Source organism: Anomaloglossus baeobatrachus, chromosome 2 (genome assembly GCF_048569485.1).
Source record: "Anomaloglossus baeobatrachus isolate aAnoBae1 chromosome 2, aAnoBae1.hap1, whole genome shotgun sequence".
NCBI lineage: Eukaryota > Metazoa > Chordata > Amphibia > Anura > Aromobatidae > Anomaloglossus > Anomaloglossus baeobatrachus.
This window is the reverse complement of record NC_134354.1, coordinates 662604512-662618081: the sequence shown is the minus strand read 5'-3', so window position 1 is coordinate 662618081 and position 13570 is coordinate 662604512. Positions and strand designations below refer to the sequence as shown.

At 48.1% G+C, this 13570-nt stretch overlaps 1 protein-coding gene across 2 annotated transcripts in view; it reads right to left on the bottom strand.

The window, feature by feature from the left end:
• Positions 1 to 1389: 1389 nt before the first annotated feature.
• MARS1 (methionyl-tRNA synthetase 1) overlaps positions 1390 to 13570 on the bottom strand; it is a 126838-nt gene continuing 114657 nt past the window's right edge. For both annotated transcript variants that reach the window (XM_075337076.1, XM_075337077.1), the window contains 2 exons: positions 13016 to 13126; positions 1390 to 1663 (listed from right to left, as the gene is read on the bottom strand). In XM_075337076.1, coding sequence (XP_075193191.1) covers positions 1508 to 1663; positions 13016 to 13126 — 267 coding nt within the window. In that variant the 3' untranslated portion in view covers positions 1390 to 1507. The remainder of the gene's footprint in view (positions 1664 to 13015; positions 13127 to 13570) is intronic.

Here is a 13570-nt window from a genome sequence, read left to right as displayed (position 1 = left end):
TTTGTATGTTCTCTCCAGGTCATCTTCTCCCAAGCATGTGGCTGTGCAGGGCACTCCATGATTGCCTGCATAGACAGGGCTGCGCACAGGGCACTCCATGATTGCCTGCATAGACAGGGCATAATGAGACTGCTATATGTACATCACATGGGAGGCTGGTGGCATATACATTACTGGGTGGCATAGAGCACTGGAAGTGGGCATTCAGCTCTGGGGGGAGGGCATACATGTTACTGGGATGGGGTGGACATACAGCACTGGAAGAGGGGTGGGGACATTCAGTTCTCGGGCGGGGGGGGGGGGGGGGTTACTCGCGGCCACCGCTGGATCCTCTAACTGTGACATCAAGTCGCTCGAGTGACTGAAGTGAGCTGCACGATCAGCGATGACGTCACTCAGATTACCCGCAGCCACTGCTCTCAGGTGGAAAATCCAGCTGTGGCCGCAGGTAACCTGAGTGACGGCCCTGCTGATCGCGCTGCTCACTTCAGTCACTCAGGGGAGTTGCGATCACCGGTGAGTCCTTCACGGGTGACCGCTAATCAAGACGCGACACAGACAGAACCGCGGGATGACAATGAAGTCGGGTGAAGTTCATCAGAGTTCATTCTCATCGCGCGACACTGTCTGTGTCTGCTGTGAGCGGGCATGTAGCAGAGCTGAATTGCCGTGGGACGGCACTGTCAAAAAAACGCATGAGTTTTGAATGCATTTTTTTTTTTTGACAAACGCAGTGTTTACAGTTGTCCAGTCTGGGTGCGTTTTTTCTGCACTTGACAGAACGCAGCGTGCGCCCATACCCTAAGACTGAAAGCCTGAAGCTGTCAGGAGGAATAAAGTTTATTTCCTCATGGCAGCGGGGCTCTCAGTGTGGGCAGCGTCCAAACACCACTAAACTCCAGATTGACTCCATATCTTCAGGTTAATAGTGTTTTTTTTTTTACACGACAAGTTCCCTTTAAGGCCATGATACCTAAGATCACGCAAAATTTGCACATGCACAGGAATGGTGTTGCAATATTGCACATAATGTAGTAAAGTATTGCATGTGCTCGAGGTGTCACATCTGCAGAAATCCAGATACAGTTTAGACCTCCAGCTCTAGACCATGTGTCTCCTTCATTTGAAGGCCTATATCAGAGATGTATCCTTTATCAATGGTCCTCAGCTGATGGCATGTGGCATGTGGCATGCAGACTCCGTACCCTGTGGGGAATAGTGGCGCAGTAATTGGTGTTGCTATAACACTTCTATTTATCTCCCGGCTTTCGCGGCCAATGCTGAGTGTAATAAGCAGACACATCTTTCCCTAATTGCACGCGCTCAGTAAGCCATGCAATCCTCTGCAATACCTTACAGCAGTGGAGACAGTCGCACACTACAATGGTGTCAGGCGCTCAGGCGTAAACAACAACCGGAAGATTTTATTTAAAAGACTGTTCGCACAATTAACCCTTTCAGGGCTGCAGTTGCTCCATAAGATCTGTTTTTTAGATTGTGGGATGATTTATTTCTTCTTCTTTTTCCCTTTCTGAGCGGGTGGTTCGGGGATCTTCCCTTCTGCTAGTAAAAGTTTTTCTTTTAAGGCCAGAAGCTTCTGTACCTCGCCGTCAATCACCGATTTCTCTGCTTTCTTGCCCTTTAACTCCCGAACAATGATGCCCTAAAAACATCAATTTAGAGTGAAAAAATAAATAAGAAGTTCAACTCTACAACATGCAAAAGCCATACTACTAGGGGCTACTGATAAAAAAAGATGACAAAGACTTATTTTCTGTGGTAACAAATGTTACATCGCATGAAAGCCTTAGGTCTAATATACAGTGTCTTGCGAAAGTATTTGGCCCCCTTGAATTCTTCAACCTTTTCCCACATTTCAGGCTCCAAACGTAAAGATAAAAATTTTTAATGTTATGGTGCAGAATCAACAAGTGGGACACAATTGTGAAGTTGAACGAAATTTATTGCTCATTGGCGTGCAATATTATTCAGCCCCTTTACTTTCCGTGCAGCAAACTCACTCCAGAAGTTCATTGAGGATCTCTGAATGATCCAATGTTGTCCTAAATGACTGATGGTGATAAATATAAGCCTCCTGTGTGTAATCTAGTCTCCATATAAATGCACCTGCTCTGTGATAGTCTCAGTGTTCTGTTTAAAGAACAGAGAGCATCATGAAGACCAAGGAACACAACAGGCAGGTCCGTGATACTGTTGTGGAGAAGTTTAAAGTTGGATTTGGTTGCAAAAAGATTTCCACAACTTTAAACATCCCAAGAAGCACTGTGCAAGTGATCATATTGAAATGGAAGGAGTATCATACCACTGCAAATCTACCAAGACCCGGCCGTCCCTCAAAAATGTAATCTTAAACAAGGAGAAGATTGATCAGAGATGCAGCCAAGAGACCCATGATCACTCTGGATGAACTGCAGAGATCTACAGCTGAGGTGGGAGAGTCTTTCCATAGGACAACAATCAGTTGTACACTGCACAAATCTGGCCTTTATGGAAGAGTGGCAAGAAGAAAGCCATTTCTCAAAGATATCCATAAAAAGTGTTGTTTAAAGTTTGCCACAAGCCACCTGGGAGACACACCAAACATGTGGAAGAAGGTGCTCTGGTTAGATGAAACCAAAAATCGAACTTTTTGGGCACAATGCTAAACGATATGTTTGGCGTTAAAGCAACACAGCTCATCACCCTGAACACAAGATCCCCACTGTCAAACATGGTGGTGGTAGCATCATGGTTTGGGCCTGCTTTTCTTCAGCAGGGACAGGGAAGATGGTTAAAATTGATGGGAAGATGGATGGAGCCAAATACAGGACCATTCTTGAAGAAAACCTGTTGGAGTCTGCAAAAGACCTGAGACTGGGACGGAGATTTGTCTTTCAACAAGAGAATGAATCAAAACATAAAGCAAAATCTATAAAATAGAATGGTTCACAAATAAAACGTATCCAGGTGTTAGAATGGCCAAGTCAAAGTCCAAACCTGAATCCAATTGAGAATCTGTGGAAGGAGCTGAAAACTGCTGTTCACAAACGCTCTCCATCCAACCTCACTGAGCTCCAGCTGTTTGCAAAGGAAGAATGGGCAAGAATGTCAGTCTCTCTATGTGCAAAACTGATAGAGACATTCCCCAAGCGACTTGCAGCTGCAATCACAGCAAAAGGTGGCGCTACAAAGTATTAACTTAAAGGGGCCAAATAATATTGCACTCCACAATTTTCAGTTTATTTTTTTTTTTTTCATAAAAGTTAAAAAAAAAACAAAAAAAAAACAAATTTCGTTCATCTTCGCAATAGTGTCCCACTTGTTGATATTCCACTATAAAATGTTTTTTTTTTATCTTTATGTTTGAAGCCTGAACTGCGAGAAAAGGTTGAAAAATTTAAAGGGGCCGAATACTTTCGCAAGGCACTGTATGTTTTCAAAATTTGGGGTTTGTTGCTTATATATAGCAACAATGTTATACGCACGTGGGAAAACAAAATGGTGGAGTCTAATGCGATATTCACAGCAACTTAGAGCAGAGGAGTGATAAAATTCTTGTTTCTACAAGAAAAGTCCACAAAGGATATTGATGGTGAGATGTCGCAGACATTGGGGGATCAATGCCCTTCATATTCCACAGTTAAGAACTGGGAAACAAAAGGATCGATCTGGAGGAGCGCTAATGAAGGGAAGAAGGAGTATTACAAAGATTATTATTATTATTATTATTCACCAGATCTAGCTCCCTCCGACTATCATCTGTTTCTAAACCTGAAGTAACACCTCAAGGTACCAAATTTCACACCATTTCTGATGCCATGGCTGCTACAGATGCCTGGTTTGAGGCACAACCGAAATCCTTCTTTTTGCTAGGCTTAGGGTACTTTCACACATCTGGATTTTTGCTCTGCGGCACAATACGGCGTTCTGCAGAAAAACCGCAACCGGCTTTTGTAACGCCGATTGCGGTTTTTTTTGCATTGACTTACATTAGTGCCGCATTGTGCCGTAGGGGCTTGCGTTCGGTCCGGTTTTTGCCGCATGCGGCAGATTTAGCCGATGCGGCGGCCGGATCGAACGTACCCTGCAACGTTTTTTGCTCCGGCAAAAAACACCGCATCGCGCCGCATCCGGCCGCTGCGGCGCATTTTTCAATGCATCCCTATGGAGGCCGGATGCGGCGCGATGCGGAAAAAACCGCATCCGGTCGCCGCATGCGGTATTTTCCACTGCGCATGCTCAGTAGCATGCCGCAACCGGAAAAAACCGGACCGGCCGCATGTAAAAACTATGCAAAGGATGCGGTGTTTTCACCCTGCATTGTAAAGGCTGCTTTACACACAATGATATCACTAGGGATCTCGTTAGCGATGTTACACGCCCAGATCGTTGTTACGATTTGCCGAGATCGCTCATAGGTCGTTTTGTAGCGGTCACACGTAATGTAAAGTCATCATCCTATCTTGTTTCTTTCTGGGCAATGCCAAAGACTTATCAGCAACGTCTCATAAAACTGAAGCTGGAAAAAAGTAGAGCGAGATAAAAGCCAAGACCACAAGACTGATTATGATCGTGTGAAGGTAAAGGTCTTAATTAGAGAAAGCCAGGACCTACAGGTAGTGCTCCTGCTCAGTTATGGCCAGTGTGAATTCTTACAAGATGAATTTGATGTGGATTATACAGCACCAGGCAAGAGGATATGTTAAAAACTTTCTTCCAAATGCAGACATTTTCCAAGAGTAAAAATCAAAATTTACAATCTAAAACCTGGTCAATCTGCTGTGCAATAGGAGTGGAGCAGATGTGACGCAGACAGATTTTGCTTCAGATCAGCTGTAGAAGTGTGCAAGCTCATCTGAATCGGAACCTGTCACCAGTTTTTTAATTTATGGGCTAATCCCACCACCTTCTTTAGCACCTACGATGCATTCTAAAAAAGTGATATATTATGTCCTGACCCCCCCCTACATATCCCCAAAAAAATCTTTTGAATACTTCCCGAGCTGCCTGTAAGTGCAACCGGTTCGTCCAATGGGCATCATTGCAGCGGCACTCCGCTTTACTGGTAATCGCCGTCCCCCTGATGTGATTGAGGTGGATGACAAAGCTGGACATAATCTTGCGCCTGCGCAAGAAGATCGCGCTTCCCACAGGCGCACTTTCCTTTTCCTGCTGCCGCTGCATGAGCATTTAGGTTTCAGAATGCCTGCAGCAGGGCAAAGCATGAAGCGTGATCTTCTTGTGCAGCCGCCAGATTTTGACCAGCTTTGTGGATGATGCAGGAGGAGTCATCCACATCACTCACTTCAGGGGGACGGCGATTACCAGCATAGAGAAGGTGCCACTGCAATGATGCCCATCGGACCGGACCGGTTGCACTTACATGCAGTGCGGGAAGTATTCAAAAGATTTTTTGGATCACTGAAATCAATCTCAGATACCTGTAATAATTAGTTTGCCAGGTGAGCTCAATAAAAGGAAAACTGGATGTTCCACAATATTAAGCAGGTCACAGTTTTCAAGTAACATGGGAAAGAAAATGGATCTCTCTGCTGACGAAAAGCATCAAATAGTGCATTGCCATGGACAAAGGATGAAAACATTAGATATTTCACAAAAACTTAAGCGTGATCATCGTACTGTGAAGAGATTTGTGGCTGATTCAGAGCACATCTGTGTTTGTGCTGATAAAGGCAGAATGAGGAAGGTTTCTGCCAGACAAGTTCATCGGGTTAAGAGAACAGCTGCTAAAAAGCCATTACAAACCAGCAAACAGATATTTGAAGCTGCTGGTGCCTCTGGAGTCCCTCAAACCTCAAGGTGTAGGATCCTTTAAAGGATTGCTGTGGTGCATAAACCTACTATTCAGCCACCCCTAACCAGTGCTAACAATCCGAAACGGATGCAGTGGGCCCAGACATACATGAAGACTAATTTTCAAACAGTCTTGTTTACTGATGAGTGTCGAACAACCCTGGATGGTCCAGATGGATGGAGTGGTGGATGGTTGGTGGATGGCCACCATGTTCCAACAAGGCTGCAACGTCAGCAAGGAAGTGGAGGAGTCATGTTTTGGGCCGGAATCATGGGAGAAATCTGGTAGGCCCCTTTAGGGTTCCTGAAGGTGTGAAAATGACCTCGGCTAAGTATATAGAGTTTCTGACTGACTACTTTCTTCCATGGTACAAAAAGCAGAAACATCCCTACAGGAGCAAAATCATCTTCATGCATGACAATGCACCATCTCATGCTGCAAAGAATACCTCTGTGTCATTGGCAGCTATGGGAGATAAAACTCATGGTGTGCCCACCATCCTCCCCCTGACCTCAACTCTATAGAGAACCTTTGGAGTATCATCAAGCAAAAGATCTATGAGGGTGGGAGACAGTTCACATCAAAACAGCAGCTCTGGGAGGCTATTCTGACATCATGCAAAGAAATTCAAGCAGAAACTCTCCAAAAACTCACAAGTTCAATGGATGCTAGAATTGTGAAGGTGATATCAAAGAAGAGTTCCTATGTTAACATGTAACTTGGCCTGTTGGGATGTTTTGGATTTAAATAGCTTTTTATTTCAGTGAATGTGACCTCCTAATGCTGCAAATTCCACAAATGTGCATTTTCAGTCCTTTAAAGAAGGGAATTTTGTTTACTTACCGTAAATTCCTTTTCTTCTAGCTCCAATTGGGAGACCCAGACAGTGGGTGTATAGCTACTGCCCTCTGGAGGCCGCACAAAGAACTACACTTAAAAGTGTAAGGCCCCTCCCCTTCTGGCTATACACCCTCCCGTAGGAGTACAGATTCCTCAGTTTTAGTACCAAAGCAAGAAGGAGGGAAAGCCAATAACAGTTTCAAAAACAAATTCAATCCGATAACCCGATCGGAGAACTTAAGAAACAACATGAACAACATGTGCACCCGAAAAAACGAAACCCTAAGAACAAATAGGGCGGGTGCTGGGTCTCCCAATTGGAGCTAGAAGAAAAGGAATTTACGGTAAGTAAACAAAATTCCCTTCTTCTTTTTCGCTCCTAATTGGGAGACCCAGACAGTGGGACGTCCAAAAGCAGTCCCTGGGTGGGTAAAAAGATACCACATGAACGGGCTGTCAGACAGCCTCCTCCTACAGGTGGGCCACCGCCGCCTGAAGGACCTGTCTACCTAGGCTGGCATCTGCCGAAGCGTAGGTATGCACTTGATAGTGTTTGGTAAACGTGTGCAGACTCGACCAGGTAGCCGCCTGGCACACTTGCTGAGCCGTAGCCTGATGCCGTAATGCCCAGGACGCACCCACGGCTCTGGTAGAATGGGCCTTCAGTCCAGATGGAATCGGAAGCCCAGCAGAACGGTATGTGTGAAGAATTGGTTCCTTGATCCACCGCGCCAGGGTGGATTTGGAAGCTTGCGATCCCTTATGCTGACCAGCGACTAGGACAAAGAGCGCATCCGAACGGCGTAGAGCCGCCGTGCGAGAAATGTAAATCCTGAGTGCTCTCACCAGGTCCAACAGATGTAAACCCTTTTCAAATTGGTGAACTGGATGCGGACACAAAGATGGTAAAGTGATATCCTGATTGAGATGAAAGGAAGAAACCACCTTGGGAGAAAACTCTGGAATTGGACGCAGTACTACCTTGTCTTGGTGAAACACCAGGAAGGGAGATTTGCAAGATAACGCCGCTAGCTCGGACACTCTTCGAAGAGACGTGACCGCCACAAGAAAAACTACCTTTTGTGAAAGCCGAGAAAGGGGAACCTCTTTCAAAGGCTCGAAAGGCGGCTTCTGGAGAGCAATGAGAACCTTGTTCAGATCCCAGGGTTCCAATGGCCGTCTGTAAGGAGGAACGATATGACAAACTCCTTGGAGAAACGTGCGTACTTTAGAAAGCTGTGCCAAGCGCTTCTGAAAGAATACGGATAGCGCGGAGACTTGACCCTTAAGAGAGCTAAGCGACAAACCTTTTTCCAACCCAGACTGCAGGAAGGAAAGAAAAATTGGCAATGCAAATGGCCAGGGAGAAAACCCTTGAGCCAAGCACCACGCTAAGAATATCTTCCACGTTCTGTGATAGATCTTAGCTGAGGATGGTTTTCTAGCCTGTCTCATTGTGGCAACAACCTCCTGAGATAAACCTGAGGCCGCTAGGATCCAGGACTCAATGGCCACACAGTCAGGTTCAGGGCCGCAGAATTCAGATGGAAAAACGGCCCTTGAGACAGCAAATCTGGACGGTCTGGTAGAGTCCACGGTTGGCCTACCGTGAGATGCCACAGATCCGGGTACCACGACCTTCTTGGCCAATCTGGAGCGACGAGTATGGCTCGATGGCAGTCGGACCTGATTTTCCGGAGAACTCTGGGTAACAATGCTAGAGGTGGGAACACATAGGGGAGTCGGAATTGCGACCAATCCTGAACCAAGGCGTCTGCCGCCAGTGCTCGGTGATCGTGAGACCGTGCCATGAAAACTGGGACCTTGTTGTTGTGCCGTGACGCCATCAGATCGACGTCCGGCGTCCCCCAGCGGCAACAGATCTGCTGAAACACGTCCGGGTGAAGGGACCATTCTCCTGCGTCCATGCCCTGGCGACTGAGAAAGTCTGCTTCCCAGTTTTCCACGCCTGGGATGTGAACTGCGGATATGGTGGACGCTCTGCTTTCCACCCACGTCAAAATCCGTTGGACTTCTTGAAAAGCTTGGCGACTGCGTGTTCCCCCTTGGTGGTTGATGTAAGCCACCGCCGTAGAATTGTCCGACTGAATCCGAATCTGCTTGCCTTCCAGCCATTGTTGGAAGGCTCGCAGGGCAAGATAGATTGCTCTGATTTCCAGAACATTGATCTGCAGGGTGGACTCTTCCAGAGTCCACATCCCCTGAGCCCTGTGGTGGAGATACACCGCTCCCCACCCTGATAGGCTCGCATCCGTCGTGACCACTGCCCAGGACGGGGGAAGGAACGACTTTCCCTGTGACAATGAGGTGGGGAGAAGCCACCAACGGAGAGAGTCCTTGGCAGTCTGAGAGAGGGAGACAGTCCTGTCGAGGGACGTCGATTTCCCGTCCCATTGGCGTAGAATGTCCCATTGTAGAGGGCGCAGATGAAACTGCGCGAACGGGACTGCCTCCATTGCTGCTACCATCTTTCCTAGGAAATGCATGAGGCGCCTCAGTGAGTGCGACTGGCTCTGAAGGAGAGATTGCACTCCAGTCCGTAGCGAGCACTGCTTGTCCAGTGGAAGCTTCACTATCGCTGATAGAGTATGAAACTCCATGCCAAGATAAGTCAGAGATTGGGTCGGGGTTAGATGAGACTTTGGAAAGTTGATAATCCACCCGAAACTCTGGAGAGTGTCTAGTGCCACCTTCAGACTGTGTTGGCATGCCTCTTGAGAGGGTGCCTTTATAAGCAGGTCGTCTAGATACGGGATGACCGAGTGACCCTGCGAGTGCAGAACAGCTACTACTGCTGCCATGACCTTGGTGAAGACCCGGGGGGCTGTTGCCAGACCGAAAGGTAACGCTACGAACTGTAGGTGTTCGTCGTGTATGACGAAGCGTAGGAAACGCTGATGCTCTGGTGCGATCGGCACGTGGAGATACGCATCCTTGATATCTATTGATGCTAGAAAATCTCCTTGAGACATTGAGGCTATGACGGAGCGTAGGGATTCCATCCGGAACCTCCTGACTTTTACGTGTCTGTTGAGCAACTTTAGATCCAGGACGGGCCGATACGATCCGTCCTTTTTTGGGACCACAAACAGATTGGAGTAAAAACCGTGACCTTGTTCCTGAAGCGGGACTGCGGCTTGTAGCGTCAAGAACAGCATTAATCGCGTACGACGCGAATGCCGCCATTTGCGAGGTCAATGGTGCTACCTGCGGGGCACATGCACGTGTGACGGAGTCAACTCGCGCAAGCCCGGCTGAGATAGCTTGGAGTGCCCATACGGCCGCAAAAGAAGGCGCTAATGACGCTCCAATCGCTTCATAGATGGATTTCAGCCAGAGCTCCATCTGCCTGTCAGTGGCATCTTTAAGTGCCGCTCCATCTTCAACTGCAACCAAGGATCTAGCTGCAAGCCTGGAAATTGGAGGATCCACTTTTGGACACTGGGTCCAACCCTTGACCACCTCAGGGGGAAAAGGATAGCGTGTATCTTTAAGCCGTTTAGGAAAACGCCTTTCAGGATAAGCGTGGGGTTTCTGGATTGCGTCTCTAAAGTCAGCGTGGTCCAGAAAAGTGCTTAAAGTACGCTTAGGGTATCTGAAATGGATTCTCTCGTGCTGCGAAGCTGACTCCTCCACAAGAGGAGCTGGTGGGGAAATATTTAACATCTTATTGATGTTAAATATAAGATCATTAACTATGGCGTCACCATCTGGTGTATCTAGATTGAGAGCGGTCCCAGGATCAGAATCCTGATCAGTTACGTCCGTCTCATCACCCATAGATTCATCTCGCTGGGATCCTGACCATTGAGATGAATGTGAAGGCCCGTCATAGCGAGCCCGCTTAGGCTGCCCGGGGCCATCGTCCGAGTCAGAGTCTTCACCCTGAGGTGTATATGCCCGTCCCGGAGCTTGGAGCTGAGGGGGACCAGGGGGCAATGATTGCACAGTGTCCGTGGTCTGAAGTACAGGCCTAGCTCGCAATGTGTCAAGAATTTGTGACATAGTGAGAGACATTCTGTCAGCAAAAGCTGCAAACACAGTTCCTGTCACCTGGACAGCATTCACAGGTGGTACACCCTGGGTCACGTCCAGCAGAGGTCCCGACTGTGCAAGCGCCGCAGGGGCCGAGCACTGCACACAATGGGGGTCCGTGGAGCCTGCCGGTAGAAAAGTCCCACAAGCGGTGCAGGAGGCATATAATGTCTGTGCCTTGGCACCCTTGCGTTTTACGGACGACATGTTGCTGGCTCTCTGCAATGTGAGAGAGTCTATAGCCAAAGGGCGACCAGCGCTATGCAATACAAAGTATTTGTCGAAACAAAATACTAAGAATAATACTGGCACAAGAGGGGGTGAGCCCTGAGGGCTGCTTACCGCCCGCTGAATAGCGGGTAAGAGGCTGCAGATTCCTTGTCTGGGTCTCCCCGGCTCCCCTCTGCAGCTCAGCGTGTCAGCAGGAATGGCTGCCGGCGTCTGTGGAGAGGGGCGGTCCGTGGGAGTTCCCAAACAAAAGTGCGGGAAACAGTGTCCCCTCTGTGCCGATTGTGAGGGCTGGAGTATGTAAAAACGACTCCAGCCCTCAGCGCTGATGCACTGGCCAGCGTCCCGCCCCTCTCCTGACTGACAGGTCTGGGGGCGGGAACGAACGGAAGCAGGCCGCAAAAGCCGGGGACTCGAGTTATCAGCGCGGCCGCCGTAAAAGCGCGGGCCGTGCTGAAGTCCCCGGCGCACCACAAGTGTCAGCCGCGCCGCAGTCCCAGCGGCCGGCATGACCGTTCCTAGACGTGGCCAGCGTCCCGCCCCTCTCCTGACTGGCAGGTCCGGGGGCGGGAACGAACGGAAGCAGGCCGCAAAAGCCGGGGACTCGAGTTATCAGCGCGGCCGCCGTAAAAGCGCGGGCCGCGCTGAAGTCCCCGGCGCACCACAAGTGCCAGCCGCGCCGCAGTCCCAGCGGCCGGCGCGACCTATTCCTAGAAGTGTGCCTGCTTCAGCGAAGCTGAATGAGGCCTGGCACAAGCGCCGTAGCGCTGATGTCCCCCGGCGCACTACAACACCCAGCAAGCTGCGGTGTGAGCGCCAAATGCACGGGGACACAGAGTACCTTGAGGAAGCAGGGCCATGTCCCTGATGTACTCCGCTCCATCCAGCATCTTCTCCAGGGGCTGTAGATGGAGCACGGTCTCAGTGCCTGGAGACCGGTAAATCCCACTTCACCCAGAGCCCTGTAAAAAGGGATGGGGAAGGAATCAGCATGTGGGCTCCTGCCGCCGTACCCGCAATGGGTACCTCAACCTTACAAACACCTCCGACATACAGTGGGGTGAGAAGGGAGCATGCTGGGGACACTATATGTGTCCTCTTTTCTTCCATCCGACATAGTCAGCAGCTGCTGCTGACTAAAAACAATGGAGCTATGCGTGCGTGTCTGACCTCCTTGCGCACAAAGCTAAAACTGAGGAATCTGTACTCCTACGGGAGGGTGTATAGCCAGAAGGGGAGGGGCCTTACACTTTTAAGTGTAGTTCTTTGTGCGGCCTCCAGAGGGCAGTAGCTATACACCCACTGTCTGGGTCTCCCAATTAGGAGCGAAAAAGAAACATAAAATGTTTACAAACTCTACTGTGCCTAATAATTTGGAACAGTGCATTTTGGAGGTTTTTTTTAATTTTGAAGATTATACTGTTATCATTGGGAGGTTTCTTCAATAAAATTCGATGTATACTCTAACGGGTGATGACTTTTATTAGACTGACTGTCATTTGTACCGACCATTTAGGAAAATGAAATAAAAATATCATTTGCATAATAAATTAGAACATGGTGTACAGCGCGGGAAGTATTCAAAAATATTTTTTGAGGATATATATAGGGGGGGGGGTGAGGGCATAACATATCACTTATTAGAATACAGCGTAGGTGCTAAGAAAGGTGGTGGGATTAGCTCATACACTAAAAAACTGGTGACCGGTAAGGGGCAATCTGTGACTACGCTTTAGCTATAGGGTATCCAAGTGTCACATAAGGTTTTATTATTAGCTCACAATTCTGCTTTGTATATTCTCCATGCTTTACACTGCTGCTCTGCTTAATTGGGTTGGCTGCTGCGCAAAAGCACAAACACATGTGAAAGTTGGAAAAAGAGAATGAATATCCATTAGGTCATGTTCACACACCAGACAATAATTCCACCATCAATTCCTTGAAGAACATAAGGACTTAGATTTCAGCCTTTATATGTATCCAAACCCCCATTTATCAGCTTAGGGAGTGAAAGCTGATGAGCCGTGAGGTTGTGTTTCCCGTCCACATTCTTGTATGTGACACCTGTCATCTTACCTGTTTCTCTACGTCTAGCATTAACCCTTTTATCCTCTCAGGATCACCAACTTTTGCAGTCTCTTTGTCTGGTTCGGCCACCGGTGAGGGTGTTTTAATCTCAGCTTTCACCTATATAAATAGACACATGAACTATTGATGGGAGAAGGATTCTCACCTGAGCAACCTGATACTGAATACAGACGCGTAATGGCCAACTTCATGCACAGCCGCAGCTTTATGTTTTGTGTTGCACGCGGTCACACAAGCAATGCTAGTCACTCACAACCTTCTACAATGGGAGAACCTCATCCAACAAGATTTGGAACATATCGGGTAGTATATTTGGAGCAAAATTTCAGTATTGCAGGATACATTCACAATAACGATCCACATTGACTGGCATCTAGCTCCGGTCTCTGCTGTTAGAAGCCAGTCATCAGCCGCCCTGTATGGTGCTCCATATACCTCAACCCGAAGTATGGCATAAATATACATCATAGTGTGGGTAGAGATTAGTACTCTGGAGACGGTACATAACTCAAGTGTTGGTCCGGCGTCCAGAACACCAGACAG